General features: G+C 44.0%; 1 protein-coding gene across 17 annotated transcripts in view; it reads right to left on the bottom strand.

Moving 5' to 3' along the window:
• LOC129046378 (uncharacterized) overlaps positions 1-22,097 on the bottom strand; it is a 271,806-nt gene that overhangs the window by 107,954 nt on the left and 141,755 nt on the right. For 14 of the 17 annotated variants that reach the window (XR_010407056.1, XR_010407067.1, XR_010407068.1 and 11 more), the window contains exons 3-4: positions 13,674-13,751; positions 542-622 (exon numbers count right to left, since the gene is read on the bottom strand). Coding sequence is in view for 1 of the 17 variants with exons in the window: in XM_064577317.1 (XP_064433387.1) it covers positions 542-661 (120 nt within the window). In the remaining 16 variants the exon portion in view is untranslated. Of the gene's footprint in view, positions 1-541; positions 919-5,697; positions 5,973-13,673; positions 13,752-22,097 lie in introns of those variants that run through there. The other 3 variants (XR_010407081.1, XR_010407058.1, XM_064577317.1) reach the window with 3 other exon arrangements.

Raw genomic sequence — 22,097 nt, 5'->3', positions numbered from 1 at the left:
AGAATGCTGTGAAGGAGGAAGAGAAGCCCAGACATTCTGCTCCAGGAGAACATATCAAGGGGTCAAGCACGTGAAGGACACTGTGTCAGGGGCTGAAGAACAAACAGGATGATGGATGGGGTGAAAGAGACTCTTGTTCCTCTTTGGGCTGGCCAAAGCATCCCATTCTGACCCTGTGCTAGACAAAATGGAGTACACTGAAAAGAGAGCAACCGAAGTATATATATGCCATGAGGAATTGGGAACCTGGAAATGTTCAGACAGATGAAAATAAAACTCCATATCAAAAATAATGGCTGTCCTCAACTATCCAAAGGGCTCTCAGAAAAGGGATGGGATTTTGCTCTACCGAGCATCAGGGAATGGACTGGAACCAACAGGGAGAAACTTCGAAGAGAATGCTGTTTTACTCACTAGAAGAAAAACATTCTGCTGGCTCAACACCAAATTGGAAAGATCGTTTCCTGTCTGGAGAAGGCTAGGAGGGCTCTGTCGTCAGAAGTTCTTTGGTCAAAGAGGGGGGGCATGCACACAGACTTACCGGACTGAAACCACTCTTGGGGATCCCTCTAGTTCTGACAGTGTTTAGGTCTATGATCAACCTGAGGTCCGAAAGGAAAAGCTGGAGAAAAGAAACACATGAAATCCTCACACAAAGCATTCAACTCCTACTGAGGGATCTCATGGCCTAATGCATTCAAAGATCACCTACATCCAGAGTGTCCTTGCTGCCTTTTCCTCTCTTTCCCTCGAATAGAATTATTTATTTTTACTGTCTCAGCTAATTCCAGTATTTAAGCACCTCTGAGGTGGGGCAAATGCCCTTCAGTAGAGGGGACAACAAAAGGAAAAGGTAAAACTCCTACACTCAGTTCAGTTTAAGGAGAATCTCAGGTTTTAGAAAAGATTTTTAGAGGTCATCTTGTTGAACACCCTCACCCCTCCTTTCTGAATTCATTCCATATCTTCCCCAATTGAATACCACCTGATCTCTGTTGGAAAGCCATCTCCAAAGCTAATTTCATCACAGGCCATTCTAATGGGGAGTAAGCAAAATGTACACATTCAAAATGCACCAGCAAGACATGGAAACAGAGGAAAAGAAAAATGGTACCATTAGTATAAAGACAGAATCTAAAGTGAATCAGGATTTTAAAAAGTCAGAATTGGAGGAAATTTTTAAAATATCACCTCTAGTTAAAACGTCACCTCTAATTCTACACGTTACTGGTAAAAGCGCAGGTGAGATTGTTGTGTGTTACACTGTCTTTTGCATGCGTGTGCAAGCCTTCCAGTGCAAGGTGGGGAGATAGGAGACTAGGGGCAAGAGAAATAAACAAGGTGAAGACTGTGGATGAGGAAGAAATACCACGGAGCTCTGAGGTCCTGGCAGGTGGCTTGTGTCTGGAATGGCTTCCATGTTGGGACCCAGGACAGGGCTGTAAATGCAAGTGGAAAGCTGGTGAGGTGTGGCAGATGAGAAAAATAGCATGTTCAAGAATGCACCTGTGTTTGAGCAGAGGAGACAGAGGGCCTTAAATGGATAAGGGAAAGGACACAGAGATTAGGGATGGAGGGGAAGGGAGAAACAGGAGATCAGTAAGGGAAATTTAAAGGTTGGAAGAAGTGAAGAGAGAGCCTCCAGGGAGGTCCAAGATACCTGGGCTATTTCCAAGACCATCTCGGGGTCTCAAGAGATGGTAAGAGATGGGGGTGAGGCTGCACGAAAGAAGACCCTAGGCACTGAAAGATGTGAGTGGAAAGAGGCAGCAAGGAAGCTGGACTCATCACAGGACTTGGTTTCTCCATTTTTCTGACTAGCTCATTTTTCTTTTTTTTCCTTAAGATTTATTTTATTTATTTATTTGAGAAATAGAGAGAGAGAGCAGGGGGAGGGGTAGAGGGAGAGAGAGAATGAGTGTGGAGCCTGACTTGGGGCTCCATCCCATGACCCCGAGAACACGACCTGAGCTGAAATCAAGAGTCGGACGCTTAACTGACTGATCCACCCAGCCGACACTGACTAGCTCATTTTTCAGAGGAGGGCAGTCAAGAGTACCTTCCTGGCTGTGGAGAACTGTTAATTCATCAGAAAAATCTGAATTTGTCCAGTGTTGACTGAACACTTCCCATATGCTCAGCTACGTCATAGAAATAGAAATCAAAATGCTACTAAAAAGTCATGCTGTCAAAGTCCGCAATAGCCAAACTGTGGCAAGAGCCAAGATGCCCTTCAACAGATGAATGGATAAAGAATATGTGGTCCGTATATACAATGGAATACTACTCAGCCATCAGAAAGGATGAATACCCAACTTTTACATCAACATGGATGGGACTGGAGGAGATTATGCTAAGTGAAATAAGTCAAGCAGAGAAAGTCAATTATCATATGGTTTCACTTATTGGTGGAACATAAGGAATAGCATGGAGGACATTAGGAGAAGGAAGGGAAAAAGGAAGGGGGGAAATCGGAGGGGGAGATGAACCATGAGAGACTATGGACTCTGAGAAACAAACTGAGGGTTCTAGAGGGGAGGGGGGTGGGGGATGGGCTAGCCTGGTGATGGGTATTAAAGAGGGCACATACTGCATGGAGCACCGGGTGTTATACGAAAACAATGAATCGTGGATCACTGCATCAAAAACTAATGATGTATTGTTTGGTGACTAACATAACATAATAAAACAAAATTAAATTTAAAAAAAAGTCATGCTGTCAAATATCCCATAGTAATCTGAATTACTATTAGTCAATTAACAGGCATTTGTCTAGTAACTACTATGGGCCGAGGGCCATGGTAAGCACTAGGAATGTAGTTGGGATGACTGGGGCCCACCCTCATGGAGGTCACAAATAAAGAGAAGGGAGGAGAGGGCAGCCAAGCATAAAAGAAACTGCAGAGAATTCTAGGGCGCCATGGAGAAAAATAGCAGACATAGAAAATTGGGTTCCTAGTTTTTACCTTTTTTTACATTAAAGAGATGTGAGAAGCCATAGAGAACAGGAGTAGTCAGTCCATAGGAAGTATCCCCAGTCAACTTCCCAGGGTCCAGAGGATGGTAGTGGATGCTGAGCCCAGCAGGGGACCATGGGGGCAACTGGTGGGGAGCCAGACTGGGCAAGAAGACCGGCTCTACCTCTCAAGGGAAACAGCGAGACTCGGAATGGAAGGAGGAAGCCTCCTACTCGAGATCTTCCCTGCTAGACCCCACTCGCCCTGCCTGGTCTGGCCAGTTCAGTTGCTGTGGCCACCACCCGTGGCTAAGTGAAAAAAAGGTCCCTAAGAAGCCTCTCTGATTTCCTGAATTTTCTGTCCGTCTTGCTTTTCTACTTGGGTTCACAGATGAGCCCGCTCCTCTCATCCACCCTAAACGCCTGTTTCAGGGAAGCGTTTGCATTTTCCTTGGCACACACACACAGTTTGCTGAGTTCTTTTAGGCCAGGCCAATTACAACAAGCCCTAAAATTGCTGAGCTGAGCGGTTTCTTCAGGGATCTGCTTACATTCCCTCCCTGGAAAGAGCAGGGGGCCCACTTTGTGCAGTCTCTGCACACAAAAAGGGCACGTTCCACTTTTAAGGTGGAGTAGGCATGGGATGCTTTTACCAAAGAGAGAATGAGGCACGACCAACTTTCACTTTGGCTTTACATTGCTTGACTGGGTTTCATGCTATTTAAGATGGACAAGAAGGCTCAGAGTCAGCTCCCTTGAAGACTGTCTTGAGAAACGGCTAGGGAAGCTTTTAGTGCAAGCCCCATGGGATCTCGAGTTGGTAGAAGGTTTTATATGTGCCAATACCCTCTCACAACATTGCAATTACATTTTTGTAAGTTCTGGTTTGGGGAGGAAGATGGAGTCAGTATATAAATGACGAGCTATATGTAATCAGGGAGGGATGTGTTTGGACAGAAATAATCCAATTCCACATGGGGATTGCTCCAAAGTTGCTTTTTTTTTTTTTTTCTGATTTGGAAATTTTTATAGGACAACTTTTCATGAAGTTTAGGTCCCAGTTTATTTTGTCTTATGCTAATATCAGAATGCATCCCATTCCCTAGGTATCCCTAGCTGAAAGGAGGACATGGAGGGGTATCTTAACAGAAGCATGTCAAGCAGTGCCACAGTCTGTTTGGAATTTAAAATTATCCATGAATAATTCACAAAGCATGTAATCCATGCGCAGATCACTGAGAACTGACTGCTTCTCAGAGGTGCCTGCAAGATCAGCCAAGCAGCCTTCCAATGACAACAACAACAACAAAATGATTATTGAAGTGTATCCTCAATTCTTGGCATCAATTCATGGCTAATGCAGGCAAGAGTACTGTAGGTTCATGCTCCAAGTCTGAAGGTATTCTTCAGATTGGAGAAACTGAGTCTCCCGGAAAGGAAAATCTGAACTGTTCTCACAGGCCAAGATGACCTGCATGTGTTCAGAGATACCTAGAGCAGGCATTCAGTATAGAATGTTCTTACCCAGACAGAAACAAAAGGGTTCTGAGGTCAAACCCACCATTTTTAATTTAGAAGACAAAGAAATCAGGGCAAATCCAATTCACAGATGGGTAAATACGTTCTAGGAACCTAAGCTGGCTTCAGTGCTCTTATCCAAAAGCCTGGCATTATGAGCAAGAGGGTTAATGCTGGCACCCCTCGTAGGAATGAGCTTCCCTGGGAGCCCCAACTCTGTTTCACCCAGAAGCTCTCCAGCAAGTTCCAGTCCCCCTGGGGACTGGCAATGGAAAATAACCACATCCCTGTGCTTCGGAGGAAATTTTATAGACTGAACTTTCCCTGACTTAACTATAGGGATGCTTAGTTTTCCTCTACCAACTAATGAAGTGTAGATCCGAGCATTTTCAGCCAAGGAAAGAAAGGCCATCCTGGGCTAAAGGCAGCTTTCTTTCTTTCTTTTTTTTTTTAAAGATTTTATTTATTTATTCATGAGAGACAGAGAGAGAGAGAAGCACAGGGAGAAGCAGGCTCCCAAGGAGCAGGGAGCCCAATGCGGGACTCGATCCCAGGACCCTGGGATCATGACCTGAGCCGAAGGCAGACGCTTAACCATCTGAGCCACCCAGGCGCCCCAGGCAGCTTTCAAGGTGGAAAACCAAATGGGGTATGAGAAGAGTCAGATCGCTTGTCTTTAATTAAGAAGACAGCTAGACCCTCAAGAGCTGTTCTTCAGGGGATTTCATAGGTTCCTGCCCAGAGACCAAACTGGATCATAGAAAGAGGAACCCCTCCGGGCTTTTCTTTTAACGGAAGAGCTTTAGTCATCTGGGTTTTGCCTAGCCAAAGAATATTCTTTCTTGTCCTGAAGTCAGCATAAAAGAATGTGCCGCCAGGTTATCTGAGAGGCTCCAGGGATATGCCAGTGAGACAAGCCCACTGTTCCCATGCTGCAATCTTTAATCGTGGAGCCCAGGAAGATGCCAGGTTCACTCCACCTCCCAAGGCCTTCTGTCTTCAGGTGGCAGAACAGCAGTGAACATAGAACTTAATTGCAAGTCATTCCTCATTTTACTGTTAAAGCCAAGGAAATCTGGTATCAGAGCCCTGGATTTATGAGTCGGGAAATGGTGACAAGACAAGTGAGGGTGGAAAGAATTTAAAACATTACAAGTCACCCGATATTGTTGCTCATGCGGGATGTTGCCATGGCATTTTCTGTTAAATGTTTCCCTCTCAATTCTTTGTGGAATTCTCCCCACTTCTGAGTGCGGAGAGCCCCACCAACGAAAAGCAAGCCAAGTATTAGATGTCAACCCCATTAAGAGTAGGAGCAGAGCAGTGGAATTGGGACCCACACAATGGCTTCGCCCATCATGGAAATGCAAACCTATGTCTAACACCCTATTTCTGATCTTGACTCACCCTTTGTCAAGGCCATATTCCACCCATAATAATAGGTTATGGGGCTAAGTGTGCACAGCTAACAGGCCGCTGCTGATCCCTCCTTTTTTCTCTGCAAGAAAAGCAGAAAATCCAGTTACTCCCCCCTGGCCATTGGACAAGTGCCCAGTGGCTCCCCGGGGACTCTGCTAGGTATGGTGGCAGAGTTCATTCTTCCCTTGGCCGAGCCCTCCTTTGGCACTGCTGAGTTGCCAAGCTCTGACCACTCTTCCTCCATGTCTTCTTGCATTAATCTCTTTCTTTTATTCCTGCTGCAATTGCCTTGGTGAAGTTCTCATGTTTTCTCTATTGGGCTTTTGCTATCTCTTCCCATTGGTTTCCTAGTAATTGTATCTATCCACCGTAATCCATTTTACATGCGACTTCCAGTTTAGTCTTCCCCAAACATACCCCTGATCCTGTCACTCTTCCATCCCAATGCTCTTGGTGAAGTTCTGTTGCCCACCGGTTACAGTCCAAACATAGTGACTCTGCACTGCCTACTGACCAAAGTCCAGCAAATAAATGGCCAGCTTTGTTCAAAAAGATTAAGTTGTTCCGTGACTCCCATGTTACCCTATGAACCAGGACCAAGATCCAGAAAACTGCTCCCACTTCCTGGAGCCCGTGCACCAGAGGTGGACTGTACTTGCGCTACCCAAATGGGTTCCTCTCCTATATATGCTCCTCGTCATAATCAAGAAGTCCTTTCTGACATCTTCCCTGAATTATCTCTCAGGCTCTTGAATCTGCTACCTTCAACTGTTGTTTAAATAGTGAGTTCCACTCTCAGAAATGAGAATAGCAAAGTCAAAAAGAAACAAGTGACTCCCAAGGGAGACACCAAAGAATGGTGACATATTAAGTGAGGGAGGGCTGGAAGTGAAAGGTAAATGAAGGGGTGTTTGTGACTCGTGTATACAACACCCTACATCTTAGGAACTTAATCACCTACAGACTATTATCTTGATTGTGATGGGTATTCCTCTGCTGCACTTAGGCTTCAGTTACTCAAACCATAAGTATTTATCCTCTATCACCACAATTAGACTCTAATAATAATCCACGATGATAGCAATGGTTTAATGGAGGAACATGCTCAAGGAAACAGAGTGGATATCGGTGCAATGCATAGTCTCGAAAGCAGCTTGGAGAATAATGCATAGAAAAATGAGTCACATGACCCGTCATTACAACATTGCCATTTCTGGGGCTGGCAGTGGACGTTAACTCTTCACAGGGAGGGGCAGAACTCACCATATCACACACAATTCTAAGGATCCCAATTCTAGAGTTTCTTGTCATGTGTGGAAGATCAACCTAAAGGGGCCTCCCTTTACATAAGGCCTATGAGAATCATTCCCCAACCCCCAGAAGTTGTATGGACTATAATCATTCTAGCCTAGAAAGCAAAAAACAAACACAAACAAACTCTGGAGGACATTTCATAGTCTTGCCTGATTATCTCAACACATTGCACAGTTGGAAAGTTCTTCTTAAGATCTAACCTGCATTTCTCCTGCTGTTTTTATTTGTTCTACCATTGATTGCTCATAGCCTCTTTGCAAACAGAGAAAAATACAGCCCATCCCCTTGGCCATTTGGCTTAGGTAACAGAGCTGTTCTAAAAGCCATGGTTAACATTTCTGTCCCTCAAAAGGGTCATTGCGCTTGGTTTGATAAGAAAGGTATAGATCATGCCTCTCAGGTTAGCCAGCCCTGCCATAGATGTATGAGAGGCCAGGTAGATGAATATAGATGCTATCATTACCATCTCTTCTATCTCTGGAGAAAAAAATAAAAGCAAGATTTGTGCCTATGCTTCAACCTGACCAGACCCCTGGAGTTAATTCTTATCCCCTCATGTACAGCAGGACGCTAGGCCAGAGCAGTGCAGTTGGTAGATGAGCTGGGGACCACTAGCACCTGAAATGAATCCCGTGCTCTGGCCCTCCTGCACCATGTTATCTCCTGGGCCTGAGGTACGGTCCTTCAGCAAAATTTTCTCTGTGTAATTGGACCCCCAAGCTTTTCCTTACATCCATAGTTCCTCCTATCTTATAAAACAAAATGTTATTCTTGGTTTAAAAAGAAAAAAGCACAAAGGGATGACAGTGTAAAGACAGTGGGACTTTGGAAGGCCAAGAGGCTGTCTGCATTTTGCCAGAACCAGACTCCGCTTTCCCGTGGGTCCCCGGAGCCTGCCAGCACCCCAGATCATGGTGATTTCCCAGGTAGCCAAGCATGAAATGGCCTTAGGGACTCCCACGTCTGGAAGAGACACCTTGAGGGCTAGAAGGAGGAAGCCAGGGCAGAGGCCCACCCAATCTGTGTTCAGAATTTCCAGTGCAGGGGCTCCTGGGTGGCTCAGATGGTTAAGCGTCTGCCTTCGGCTCAGGTCATGATCTCAGCATCCTGGGATGGAGCCCCGCATCCAGCTCCCTGCTCAGCAGGGTGTCGGCTTCGCCCTCCACCTCTGCTCCCCTCCCCTCACTCATGCTCTCTCTCAAATGAACAAATAAAATCTTAAAAAAAAAAAAAAAAAAAAGAATTTCCAGGGCAGGTTCATGTCTTCAAGCTTGGTTTCCTCACCTGTAAAATGGGGGTAGTAAGATGATGTATCTCACAGGATTGCTGGGAAGGTTTGATTCAATGGGATAAAATCATCCTCACAATGCCTGGCACATAAGGAGGGGCCATTTAATGGCGCCTCTTGGTACTAACATTACCACAGTCATCTCTGGGGGTGACGGAGCAAGGAGAGCGAATGGGCAAGAGAGCTCAGGGGAGATGACCAAGGCGCTGGCATTCCCTGACATCCCCGTGGCCCTGCCGATGACCCCACTGTGCAGGGTGCAGAGCATTTCTCCCATTCATCTGGGTCCCGGCTCGCTCCCAGATATGGAGCCACACGGCGGCACAAGAAAGGCCTGCCTCCCACAAGATGGGCACCGCGCCGAGCTGCGCCTGGATCCAGAGGAGACATCTCTGTCCAGCATTTCGATCGGGGCTCTTCGGAGCCAGCTCCTGGGGCGCACACAAAGACCCATTCAGGAGGGCTGCAGTTCTAAAAGCCAGCAGATGAGCCGAGGGGCCCAGGAAGGGGTGGAGAAGCGGCACAGCGCCTGGCACCAGCCCTGCTGGGGCCCGCCGCGGGCAAGTGGGCGTGGAGGGCTCAGGTCTGCAGCCACGGGCGGCACTCTTTGTTTTCCCTCGGATTCCTTTCTCTGATGGTGGTCCAGGGCATGGAGGACACCAGCTGCCATGGCTGGGATTGAAGGACCTCCCTGGAGGAGGCTGGGAACCCCCACCCCACGATGCCAGCCCAATAAGCAGGGTATCCAGTGGAAACAGGCCATTACTGACTAGCCTGCCATTTCAAAAGCACTTCTTTCTGGGAAAAATGCCTCTCACAGGTTCCCACCCTGAGGTCCTCGCTGCAGCACGAAAGTAAGAACAAGAAGCTAAATGAATACACAGGAGCTGCCTCTTACTCCCCCAGGACCTGGGAGGTGGCTCCATGAGTGTCAGCCTCAGTTTTCCCATCTGTACGATGGGACCTGCTAAAGTAATCTTTCAGAATTCAAAAAGTAGCCGCTGAGAGAGTTTCCAGGTAGTAGTCTCTTTCTTTTCTCTGACCTAGCAGGCAGGCCTCAGCCCTAGCCTTCCTCCATGTGGCCTCCTGGATCCCAAGGCTTTGCAGGCAGCCCCCAAACACATCGGATCTGATGGATCATGGACATGCCAGCTCTGAATGTGTTCTAAATGTTGGAGCAGAGAGGCTCCTTGAAGGATCACGACTCTCGGATGCAGAGGAAAACAAGATTCCCTCCTTTACCTTTTCCAACCTCCTAAATCCATGAAAGGCTGTCCCAGTAAGGTGACAAGTCAAACACGAAACAGAAAGCCGAGCTCCCCCCACTTTTTGCCATCAGGATTGTAGGACATTTCTTATGGGACAACAGCATTTCCCAGATGACTCAATTCGGAATGACAGAAAGGATTTTCTATGATCTAAAGATGTTTCTATATCAATTAATCTAGCTGCCCACCTTTCCTAGAATGCACTGACTGCATTTATTCATCTAGGTATCTCTCACCCGATGGTAAAACTCGGCATAAATATTACCTCTTCCAGGAAGCCTTCCCTGACTACATAGCTTGAATTAGTGCCCCTTCATCATGTGCCCACAACACCCCAGGCACCATGCCTTTCCTAGGATTGAAGAAATGACATTGAAACTATCTATTTGTTTCAGTCTTCTCTGTGGTCAGGGACTGGACTTTATTAATCTTTTTAATTCCAGCTTCCAGTATGGTGTTGGCATAATTAGGAATTCAATAAATGTTTACTGAACTAAATGGGTGTGTATCTATCTCTAGACTAGTTGCTGGGATAAACCCTCCTTTGTCTCTTTATAAGAGTATACTTTCACCTCTGCTCTCAGGAAGCTCTATCTCAGATCTAACCCAACTGTCTCCTGCACACATGCCTTGCTACTTTTTCTAACCTCGGGAGACAACAGCTGCTTACATCCTCATTCTTATCAGAGTAATAGTAGAAATCACTACTATCACTCATCATTTCTTTCTACCAAGTCAGCTTTATTTTTTCAGGCTTAAATCGGGAATGAACTATCCAAGTCTCTGGCCCGAAAGGTTTTACTTTTAATAGACAAATAGAAAAGGACTTTCAACAAGCTTTTGTGAAAACCTACTATGTGCCGGACTCTGTATGATGGACGAGAAACAAATGCGTAAGTCCCGCATCAAGAGATTTTCAACCTAGAATAGGAAGTAAGGGGAGAGGTACTTAATTTAGTTAATAAAAAGCAGCACCCTACTTTGTTTGTGGTCCCTTGGTTAGAATCACCAAGTTTTGAGAACGTAGAAAAGTCCAGAGTACTTAAAAAACAAAGCAAAGTTTCTAATTTCTGAGCAACTTGCGAAAAATCTCATGGCCCAATCAGGGAACATGTTGGAGACGTGTTGGAGAGCCCTTTCAAGGACAAGTGCCGTATGTATACTGACATTGTGAAAAAAATTCATTTGCATTTTCACTGCTGGGCAGGGGCTGGCCTCCTCTGACCACGTATTCAGGAACCTGGCAGGAGCTGCTGGTCACCAACCCCAAAACTGGCAGGCTCCCTCCTTCTGGCCAAGGAGCTCAGGGTCTGCGTGACTTGAGGCAAGTCATCTGGGGACATTTGGGATTCTGATCTAGTGAGCCAGTGGAGACAGCACAGATAAGACCAGGACAGAAAGCCGGCAGTCTAAGTAACATCTGCTTGGTCTGAGATTTTGGCTCTGGTTCCTGCTGGGGGCCTGGGGCTGGAGACCGGGAAGACTGCGTTTGGAGCTGGTTACAGCAGGTGGCGCAGAAGAGCAGAAACCACCCCTCAGTGGGCCCCGAGAAAGAAAGCCTGGTATTCGTTCTGCCCAGAAGGGAGGCATTAGGGCCAAGAAAGGCAAAGGAGACTAGGCTCTCTGCAAGGTGATGAAAAAGGCAAATTTCCCAGATAGAACGTAGAGCCAGATATGGGTTATTTCTCAGATAAGGAAAAGCCAAGGTAGGTCCTCAGAAGTCCAAGTCCAATCCTTGGATGGCCAGCACTTTGAGGAAATGCACGAAGAGAAGGAAAGAGCAAAACAATGTACAGCATTAGCTTCAGAGGCAAGATAAACACTCCTATACTTGAAAGGCTCCCACCACTCAGAACCCTTAGCTGCTGGGCAAAGTATAAGTCCCCAAATAGCCTCCCCCACCACCAACAAAATGAAAACAACAACAAAAGCCACTTATTCTGGCTGGTAAAACTCTGGAAAGCAGTATTTTTTTAAAGATTTTTTTTAATGTATTTGAGAGAGAGAACAGGGTAGGCAGAGGAAGCAGAGGGAGAGAGAGAGAGAATCCTCAAGCAGACTCTGCACTGAGTGTGGAGTCCGACTCGGGGCTCGACCCACAACCCTGAGATCATGACCTGCCGCTGAAATCAAGAGTCAGACACTTAACCGACTAAGCCACCCAGGTACCCCTGGAAAACAGCACTTTTAAACAAAAAGGAAATTTATTTACATCTCAAAGCTATTAGGGGAAACCACTTTTTGATGTTCTTATCTCTAGGTGAGCTTGCCTCTGAATCACACCTTCATGGGAAGAGGGCAGCCAGAAAGTTTCCTTTCCACATACACCCAAGCCTCCTCAGCCTCTGTGCCTCCACAGGCAGAAAGCATGGTCCTACTTATCTGTGTACGCAGCACCCTAAGTTGAAGAACTTTAAGCAGGTAAAGACTCTAAGCACAGGGATAAAAAGCATCACACACAAGATACAGGACAACCTCTCCTCTGAAAGATAATATTCAAAAGCAATCAACTGCTGAGTGGTGGAAGAGAGAAATCACTTCATACACTTAAGCAGTATGGGTCGGCTTGAAGATAAATCCTAGAGAATGTAACAAATTTGACTTCCATTTCCATTTGGTTTACTTTCATATTGCTCCTTCTCTCTGGGGAAACAATCCTAGATACTTAAGGTCTGATGTCCTATAAATCAAATCTCTATGTTTACTTAAGTACATATACATATATGCAAACTTTGCGTTGCTTGAGAAACTGTTGGAACGTTTCAGGTGTTTGTTCTCTATCTTCTGCAAAAAGTGGGATCTGCTCAGCTAGGTTCACTGTTGGCTGCATGGCTCAACTAGGACAGTGGATGATGGCTCTGGGGTCTGTCCCATAACCTACCACCTGCAACTCGATGGGCCCCACATCACAGACATCTCAACAGCAGAAAGTAGAAGAGTGAGGGGATTCAGTCTCCAATAAAGGGACAGGAGAGCACAGAGCAAGGAAGGATGAATTGCCCCCTGGGTGGGACCAGGAGGACTTCCTGGAGGAGGATATTGGTGTTGCTTCATCCCTCTTTGCCTCTGCACATGCTCTGTTCTGCCTGGAAAACCCTTCCTCAATTCCCAGCATCTTCCTTCTGTGGGTAATTTCTGGTCTTCAAGAGTCAGTACTGATCTCATCTGATAGCCTCCCTGACCAGCACCTTGCCCCTGTGCATCCTTAGAAATTCTATACAAATCTCATTCTAAGTACACAACCTAGAAATAATGTTATCTCCACCTCCTACCCTAATATTTACCCACCACGCTGTAGACGCCTTCCTTTCCTCATCTTCCCAGATCCCTCTCCGTGCACCTCCCTCCCACATAGGGTTGCCAGTTAAACGCAGAATGTCTACTTAAATTAGAATTTTAGATAAACAACAAACCATTTTTTTGGTGGAAGTATATCCCCAACATTGCATGGGTTGTATTTTTATTTGCTCAATATGGCAACCTGACTCCTGAGACGGCAGATTTCACACCTTGTTCCTGACCCCACCCCCACCCCCACCCCCGCCCCAGGAAGCCCATTCAAAGCTGTAGGTGCACTTTCTCAGCCCTGACCTCTCTCCCCAGCCCTCCAAGAAGAAAAGGGGGCACCCCTTGCCCACACTTCTAGCATGCTGGAAGAGTAATCGAAGGTCAGTTTCAGATCCATGTTGTGCTTTTACTCCCTTATTGGGTGTATTATTCAATAGAAATGAAGTGTTTCAGTTCAATATAAAACACTTGCTTAATTATTTTTAAATGGGAGGGTTATCACTTACTTTTCATTTAAATGTGGCTTAATGAATTGTATGAATTGTATGACTACGACACTTTGAAATCTGTTAAATCCATGTTTAATTTCAAAATATGGCAGGCTGGAAGCAGTGACATTTACCTTCTCAGTTCCTGTTGGCTCTTTCAACCCCCTCTCTCCTGGAAGAAGCAAGGGAGATCCAGCTGGCAAGGCATGAATCTGCAAAAACACATCCAATCTCATCAGACTGTGTCCACCATTGTGAAACATCCCGAAGTTTAACTTATTCTCTTTATTTCACTATTGTAGCAAATGGAACTTTAAAAGTGAAAATAACAACATCATGGATTCTTCTACCAAGTCCTTTCCTCCAAGATTAACTTTCTTCCCACTTCTATCCAGTCCAAAAGACTGGATGAAAAATTGCAACAAGGATCATTTACACTTGTGTTGCCTACCTTTTTCATGTCATGGTACACACAGTAAATTATGACAATTGTGTAACTGGGATGTTGGGAAGAATTTGGGAGATTCTATTTGAGACTTAGTGATACAAATTAATTAAATTTTATTAATTACTTTTACAGTGATAAAATGTTATGGAAGATATTAAATATGGACTTTTTAAAACACCTTCTAGTAAAATAAATCTTTTTCCACTTGGTAACACTCGATACCTGATTTTTAAGATGTAAAGATCAAAATCACATATGCTTTTTATGTTATTAGAAAAAATATAAAATATAAGAGCAAATTAAATCAGAAAAAAAAAAAAAAAAAAAAAAAAAGCCTAACATTTAACACACAGGCCAAGCAAAGAACATCACATCACTAATGACAAATCATGACTAAAACATAACTGAACTAAGACCAGGACTGTTTTTGGGGGGTTTCTTTTTTGTATTTTTTTAAGATACCAGTACATTTTAACAGATAAATCAAGGGGAAGTGGATTGTTTGTAGCTGCCCCAGAACACTCTGATGGTGGAGACTGTTCAAAGACTTTCAGGCACTCAAAAAGTCATTATAGAAGTCAAGAAGATGATGGACGAAGCCATACAATGAATGTTCAAATAGAATTGAAAATGTCTAAATGTTATCAAAATTGCTTTTTCATATTTTACCACGATAAGAAACTTACAACCATCCATATCTCGGGAAACACCTGTAAATTACTCCAAGCACCCCAGGCCTGTCACGGCACCCCGTGGGAAGCTCTGCCCTCTGGTCCCTTTCTAGCCCACGGTTGGTGCAACAAGCACACTCAAAATGAATGGTTACCGAAGAAGGGGAATATTTTTATCTATTAAATGAAAATCTTCCCCACATATCGAGGACTATGGAACACTGCGGTAAATTACCCACAGAAGACTCAGGGACTGCCCTCCTTCCCTAGCCACCCTGGGAGTGTGGAGATGGCCAGTGTCAACACTCCATCCAAGAACATATCTGGAGACACTGTGGAGATCAAGCCCTGGGGTGAGCGTCGGAGACAGAGAAAAATGCAAAATCCTTGCCCCTCTTGAGGAGCGGCTCGCAGTGTGCAGAGTGGGACCAGAGATACAAGGGAATCTATGGTTTACCTGAGTTCCACCCACGATGAGGGTTCAATAATTCTTCAGATTCAGTGATTCTTTCCTGCCCATCCTCAATGTATGTTACAATCAGACACATGATTCTACAGAGCATCTGGCTGCATTTCTCCTGAATCATTCTCTTTTCTCCAAGAACTTGCCTTAAGTTTGACTCTTAAAAGTGTTTTTCTCCTACTGAAAAGTATGCCACTTTCCCCTTCTCACTCTCAGCCACCCCAGATGGTTTCAGAGCTTGGAAAGAAGGGCTCAACACCACCAGTCACCATGGAGTGATGATATTCCAAATGCCCAGGATGTAAAACCCAAAGAACTGGAAAGCTGGGTTGAAAATGAACCTAACCATTTTTGGGGGGGGGGGGATTTTTTCTCTATTCATCCAACTTCCTAGGCCTCTGTAGGGTGTCCTCAAGCAGACTACTTTGAAACCGTCAGCCAAGTCTGTGCCCAAGAGCCTGTCTCCTTCAGCCCCATCCCTGCCTGGAAGGATCACAGTATTGAGGCAGGTGGTTTTCTTGATTCTGTCAAGGATGGCACACCCACCAGGCAGTCCTGGTGGAGGCCCCAGCAGCACAAAATTCACTAATGTGCATAAATTAGCACCAAATGTCTACTCTGTGGAGAAATGCCAAAACCATTCTTTCCTACAACAGGTAACTGACCATTCCCCAGTTCCCATCAGCCTCTTTCTTTAGCGAAGACCTGTTCCTTGCCTTGTCTTGTTGTTTTATAGTTTATCAGATGATTTCAAATCCATTTCCTCATCGGACCTTTGACGTTTAGGCAGCAGAGGTTTTATTTCCATTACTTAAATGAAAAAACAAAGCTCAGAGGAGTTAAATGACAAGCCCAAGACACACTAAAAAGTAAAGGGACAGCTGTCGAAGCAACGTCTTTTTACTCTGAATCCGGTATTCTTTTTGTGACACCATTCATAGCCAGCCAGAGACAACGAGAGACAAGTTCAAGAGGACCAACACTGAAGGAGCCACCATGTCCCTTCTCTGTTCTCTCGACCTCCAACTCAATATTCACCTGAAGTCTCTGATGAAAGTTCCAGAAACATCTGAGTCCCCTTTGGTGCACAGCTGATTCCAAGATAAACTACAGGCATACATGCAAACACAGACACATATTTATATATATGATATATTATATATATATATATATATATATAAAGTGTATGGCCATCCCGGTATTTAAAACTCCTTAACACATTCCACATGGTTCTTCTCCATGCAGTAAGTGCCTGTAACACAGCAGAAGCTCGGTATCTATTAACTGAGTGAATAAATTATCTCTCTCATCTCTTTTTATATCTCCAAACAGGCCTTCGATCCCAGCCTGTCCCACCTCCTCACTACCCCCCCAACCACGCTGGAGTTCTGGAATAGGCTCAGTGCAGGAGGATGGCCCTAGGCAACTAAATGGATCAGAACCAGACAGAAATCAAACGGTAGTTCCTGTTCTGCTAAAGCATAATCTACAAATTCTAGCTTCAGAGACAACTGGGGTAAATGTTTTAATACTTTGGGACAGAGAATCCTTTGAAATAGATATTCAAATCTCATTTTATAAATGGAGAGCTAGCAGCCTTGGGCACAGGCTTGGCTGACAGTTTCTGGCTCCTTCAATGTTGGTTCTCTTGAACTTGTCTCTCGTGTCTCTGGCTGGCTATGAATGGTGTCACAAAAAGAATACTGGATTCAGAGTAAAAAGACGTTGCTTTGACAGCTGTCCCTTTACTTTTTAGTGTGTCTTGGGCTTGTCATTTAACTCCTCTGAGCTTTATTTTTTCATTTAAATAATGGAAATAAAACCTCTGCCGCCCAAATGTCAAAGGTCCATGAGCCAAAGATCACAGAGCTGGTAGGTAGCAGAGGCAGAATTTGAGCTCGGTTCTGACTGCTGCATTTACCACTGTGTCTGCCATGGTAACTGGCCTCCCTGGTACATCTTGAAGGTATCTGGTATGTTCCCCTGGGGACCTCTGTACCAGCCGTCTACCAGGCCTACTAGGCTCTTCCCCAGATATCTGCTGCTAAGTGCTAACTCCCCACATCTCCTCCGACGCTCTGCTCATTCTTTACCTCTCAATGATCCCGTCCCTCACCACCTTAAATTGCAACCCATTCTCTCCCTTACCTCCAACACTCTATATCCCCCTTACCCCCCACTTTGATTTTTTCCATAGGACATACCTCTTTGTGGCCTATCATAAAATCTAGTTATTTATTATGTGTTTAGATATTTTCTAAGTTGGCTTTGCTATGGTATGGGTTTTTGTCTTTTTAAATTCACTTTATTTAATATTCACTGAGAATATTACTGGGAATATAGTAAGTTGAATATAATAAATATTTGCTGAATTGAAGGAGTAAATGAATGGTTGACACTCAGTATTTATCAAATAAATGAAGGGTCAGGACTCCTCAGTTTATCTAAGCTATCCCATGAATAGATTCCACTTATTATATGTCTCCTGTATGCTAGGCCCAAAGATATAAGTGATCTTAGTGAATTAGTCTTCAAATCCTCTGAGATAGATAATCGAATCCCCTATTACAGATGAAGATATACAGGCTCAGAGAAACTAGGTAATTAGCTCAAGATCATACCACTGGTCAGTGTCAGAGGCAGGATTTGAACTCTGTTCCATATAACTCCAAAACTTGGGGGTCCTTCCATCCCACTATGGTACTTTTCAATGTGCTGACACAGTCATGAGCCACCTAGAAACATGCAGCATCTATCAATGACGTACTGCCCCATGTGAAATAGGTAAGTCCTAGCCATTCATAGTTTATATTATTTTCCTATTAAACTCAGGTTAGACTCAAAAGCATTCCATTACCTGAGATGAGGTGGGCTATTTCCTCTACCCTTCTGGAGCCAGGCAGCAATGCCTGTTGCTGAATCAAGTCTGGTAATTTGCATTTCTAATCATTCAGGAATTTAATTAGTATCATGGCCTTAATCAGGTGCACTGCAAATATAGCTGATGTCACCAGAGCTTAATTAGTTTGAAGGAGAAAGAAGTTTTTGCAGTCTGAATACGTCTCCACTGGTATAAAGGTGAAGGGTCTCAGGGGTTCGTGGAAGAGGAAAGAAACCAACTTAAAATCTACATTCTGTGATTAAACACTTTTTTAAAAAAAATACTACCTGGCAAAGATTTTTAAAATCATAGTATCGCTAAAATAAAAGTATGAAGGCAAAAGGATGTCAATTTCAACCATTTTTATAGGTCTGTTGAGGTATAATTTACACATCATAGCACTCACCCATTATAACTGTACAATTCAGTGATGATTTGTAAATGTATAGAATTGGGCAACTCTCACCCAGGCCAGTCTTAAGGTTTCACTCACTTCCCAAAATCCCCTCAAGCCTGTCTGTATTCAGTGTCGGCTTCTACCCCCCACCCAAACCCAGGCAACCACTACTCTGCCTTCTTATAACTATAAATTTACCTTCTCTAGACATTTCCTATAAATGGAATCACACAATATGAGTACTTTTGTGTCTGTCTTCTTTCACTTAGCATGGCCTGAGGTTCATCTGTGTTGTAGCATGTACCAAGAATCCATTTCTCTGTATTGTTGAATAGGATCTCATTGTATGGATACAACCCATTTTGTCTATCCATTCACCAATTCATGGGCCTTTGGGTGGTTTCCACTTTTTTGGCTATTCTGAATAATGCTGCTGTGAACATTCATGCATAAATCTTTATGTGGACATGGATATTCGTTTCTCTTGAGTAAATTCCTAGGAGTGAAATCGATTAAAGTCATGTACTAAGTTTTCATATAACATGTTAAGAAACTACCACACTGTTTTCCAAAGTGGCTGTTCCATTTTACATTCCCACCCACAACCCATGAGATACATTCCCACCCACAACCACTGATTTTGAAATTGCCTTAGATGGTAGAATGGCAAGTATTCAACTTTTTATGTTTGATCTTTGAACCGTCACCTTGAAAGAAAACTGGGAAATACCCAAATCACACTCTAGACAGAGAGAAGGAATGATGGGAAATTAATTGAAATAAATGAGGTTTAGATAAGAGAAGGGATTTGTAGCAAGCAAGTATTCTCAAGGATAGTATTTTCAGATTTCATTTGCTAGGAAATTAAATCAACCAATTAAATCAAATAACTCTCCAGAAAGATCAGTTACATTTGCCACAGAGATTGCTCATTTGCCCAAATTTACCCTGAGATTTATATAACAAAGACATTGGTTTAATTTACCTCATTCTCCGTTTTTCATCTCCCTGTCCTGGAGGGAAGGAGCATTTTGTGGGCTTCATCCAGCTTTAGTTATTTATTAGTCAGACTGGATTGAGCCCGCTCATATATGGGAAACTCCAAGTTGTTTCATTTTTCTCGTGATCTTCAAAACTCTTGGTAAGATCTACATCACTAAAAGAAAGATGACACAGCCAACACTTGAGCTGCAAATTTAGTTTGGGAATACACCAAGGCTCCCTGTGGTACAGTGCATGGGTTCATTCACTTAGTCTGGAAAACATTAATACGTTCCTTCAGATGCCAAGAGTAGTAGGACATGGGCTGTGCCTTCAAGGGAGTTAAAGACGTGTCAAGAAATGCTGCAGTACAGGGCGCCAGGGTGGCTCAGTCGGTTAAGCGTCTGCCTTCAGCTCAGATCATGATCTCACAGTCCAGGGATCGAGTCCCGCATCAGGCTCCCTGCTCAGCGGGGAGTCTGCTTGCCCCTCTCCCTCCGCCCCTCCCACCCTTGCTCCTGTTCTCTCTCTTGCCTGCATTCTCTCTCTCTCAAATAAATAAATAAAATCTTTTAAAACAAAAACAAACAAACAAAGGACCAAATACTGCGGTGGAGTGTTACAGGTGCTGTCATCAAAGTAAACACAGATCAGAGGAAGGTGGCACAGAAATGGGAACAGGTTTAGGTAAGTCATCATGGAAGAGGTAATTCTTCAGCTCTTATGTTAAAGATGAGTAGGTATTTGCCAGAGAGCCAGGAGTGGGTGGAGGGGAAGTCATTCTGGCGAGATACTAGAACAGGAGCAGAAGCCCAGGGCTGTGACACAGCTAAGCGTGTTCAGAAAACTTGGAGAGCCATAAGTGTGGATGCAGCATGCAAGTGACCGCTGAGTGGGTATGCCAGGAGATGGGGCTGGGAAGAGTCTTATCTGTCTTAGATAAGAGACTAAATTATCCTCTAGAAAATATTCTATTGTAGGATGTTATGAAGGATCTGGCACTATAAGATCGGAATTTTATTCAGTTTATATTTATTATAGTAAAGAGGATAACTAAGAAGCCGATTAAGAACCTTCTGCAGTAGCCAGGCTGAGCCTCTGAACTAAGGCAGCAGCAGTAGAAGGAATAAGGAAGCCTAGAATATGAAGTATGTCAAGAGGGTAGCATCTCGAGCAGTGGTTTGGTGTAGACAGCAATCATCAGAGGCCCATGATAAAATGCAAACTTCCTAGGTCCCATCTACATGATTTACAGGACTGGACTTTGGCCTAGGAATCCTCATTTTTATAAGCACTCTGGGTGATTCTTCTGCAGGTTGGCTGGGGATACTTCTCTGGAAAGTGTACAGACTTGCCACAGAGAGGAGCCTTGTAGAGAACCATTGATTCTAGAGCTACCACTGGAACCAGCACAACCAGGGGACAGGTCTTAGAGTAAATAGGCTGATAAATGTTGGGTGAGTTTTGCCACTGGCCTCTCCTAAATTGGCCCCTCACTTTGGTCTGGCTAACTTTGTAAAGGCAAATTGCACAGCAAAGAAAACCAAATTAAAATTAGTCACCATAGACAGTCAGATTTAATCAAAGTCTACTGGCTCATGTGTAAGATTCCAATGATGCTAACTCACATTCATCTAAAATGAATTTTATCTAACTCACCACACAGGTAGATAACTTCAGATTTCTATGAACTAGCATTTGATACAAAAACTTTTATTTTTCCTTCATAGCACTCTCTGTCTCTCTCATCTATCTGTCTGCCTACCTATGAGAGGGATCTCAGTGTTCTCTTTTGTACCATAAACTCCAAAAGAGTATAAACTGGATTTGTCCAAGAGTAGAAATTGACCCTATTTGTCAAGAATCATTTTGTTCTGGTGTGCCTATGGAAAATAGCACAAAAGAAATGTTTTGTGTTGATGAAGCTGCAAATATGTAGATGTTTTATTTGCATATTGTTATAAGATGCTGAATATATAATTTGTGTATTATGCCAGTTTAAGAGAGTGGGGACTGCATTGCATTTTGTTTTGCACAAATATCTTTAAATGCAAAAAACACCAGAGTAATAAATTAAACATTTTAATTAAGTGTTGTGGCATCCGACTGGTACACTTCACTGTTACATGGTTCAGAGAACCGTGTCAAATAACGTTGTTATTAGACTTCTACATTTATGACAAGCCTGATAACACCCGGTTAGTCTATACCTGCTCAGTTTTTTTTTTTATCATGTCCCCCAACTAGAATGATAAAGTCTGAGATCATAAAGTAGCCTACATTTACCTCATGATTATTTCAGGCCAGGATGGTACTAAGTCCTCCACATGAAAGATTTTATTGATGATCCCAGTGACCTTAACTAGTTGACCCCATTCTTGGCCCCATTTTACAGATGAGAAAACCAACGCCTCACAAAGTAGACAAGGTCAAGGCCACATGACAGGTAATTCAGGAGCAGGGATTTGAACTTTGGTCTGATGGAGTGGACTCTTAAAGTGATGGCATATTGGCTCTCAAGGTTCTTTTCCATATAAGCAATGGGAGAAGTGGATTTAACATGGTGGAAAATGGAGACCAAACCTGGAGTGTCGAAAAATCCTACCTCGAAAGGGTCTTCTCAGGAATTACCAGCTGGGGGTCTACCTCACCTCTCTCCCAGTGGTGTGATGGTCAGTGTTTGGCATGCCACTCTCCATCAAGGAAGAGGCCCTGAT

Source organism: Mirounga angustirostris, unplaced genomic scaffold, assembly GCF_029215605.1.
Source record: "Mirounga angustirostris isolate CCGP_5_RB_7025 unplaced genomic scaffold, mMirAng1.0.hap1 SCAF_13, whole genome shotgun sequence".
Taxonomy (NCBI): Eukaryota; Metazoa; Chordata; class Mammalia; order Carnivora; family Phocidae; genus Mirounga; species Mirounga angustirostris.
This window is presented reverse-complemented; position numbering and strand designations above follow the sequence as displayed.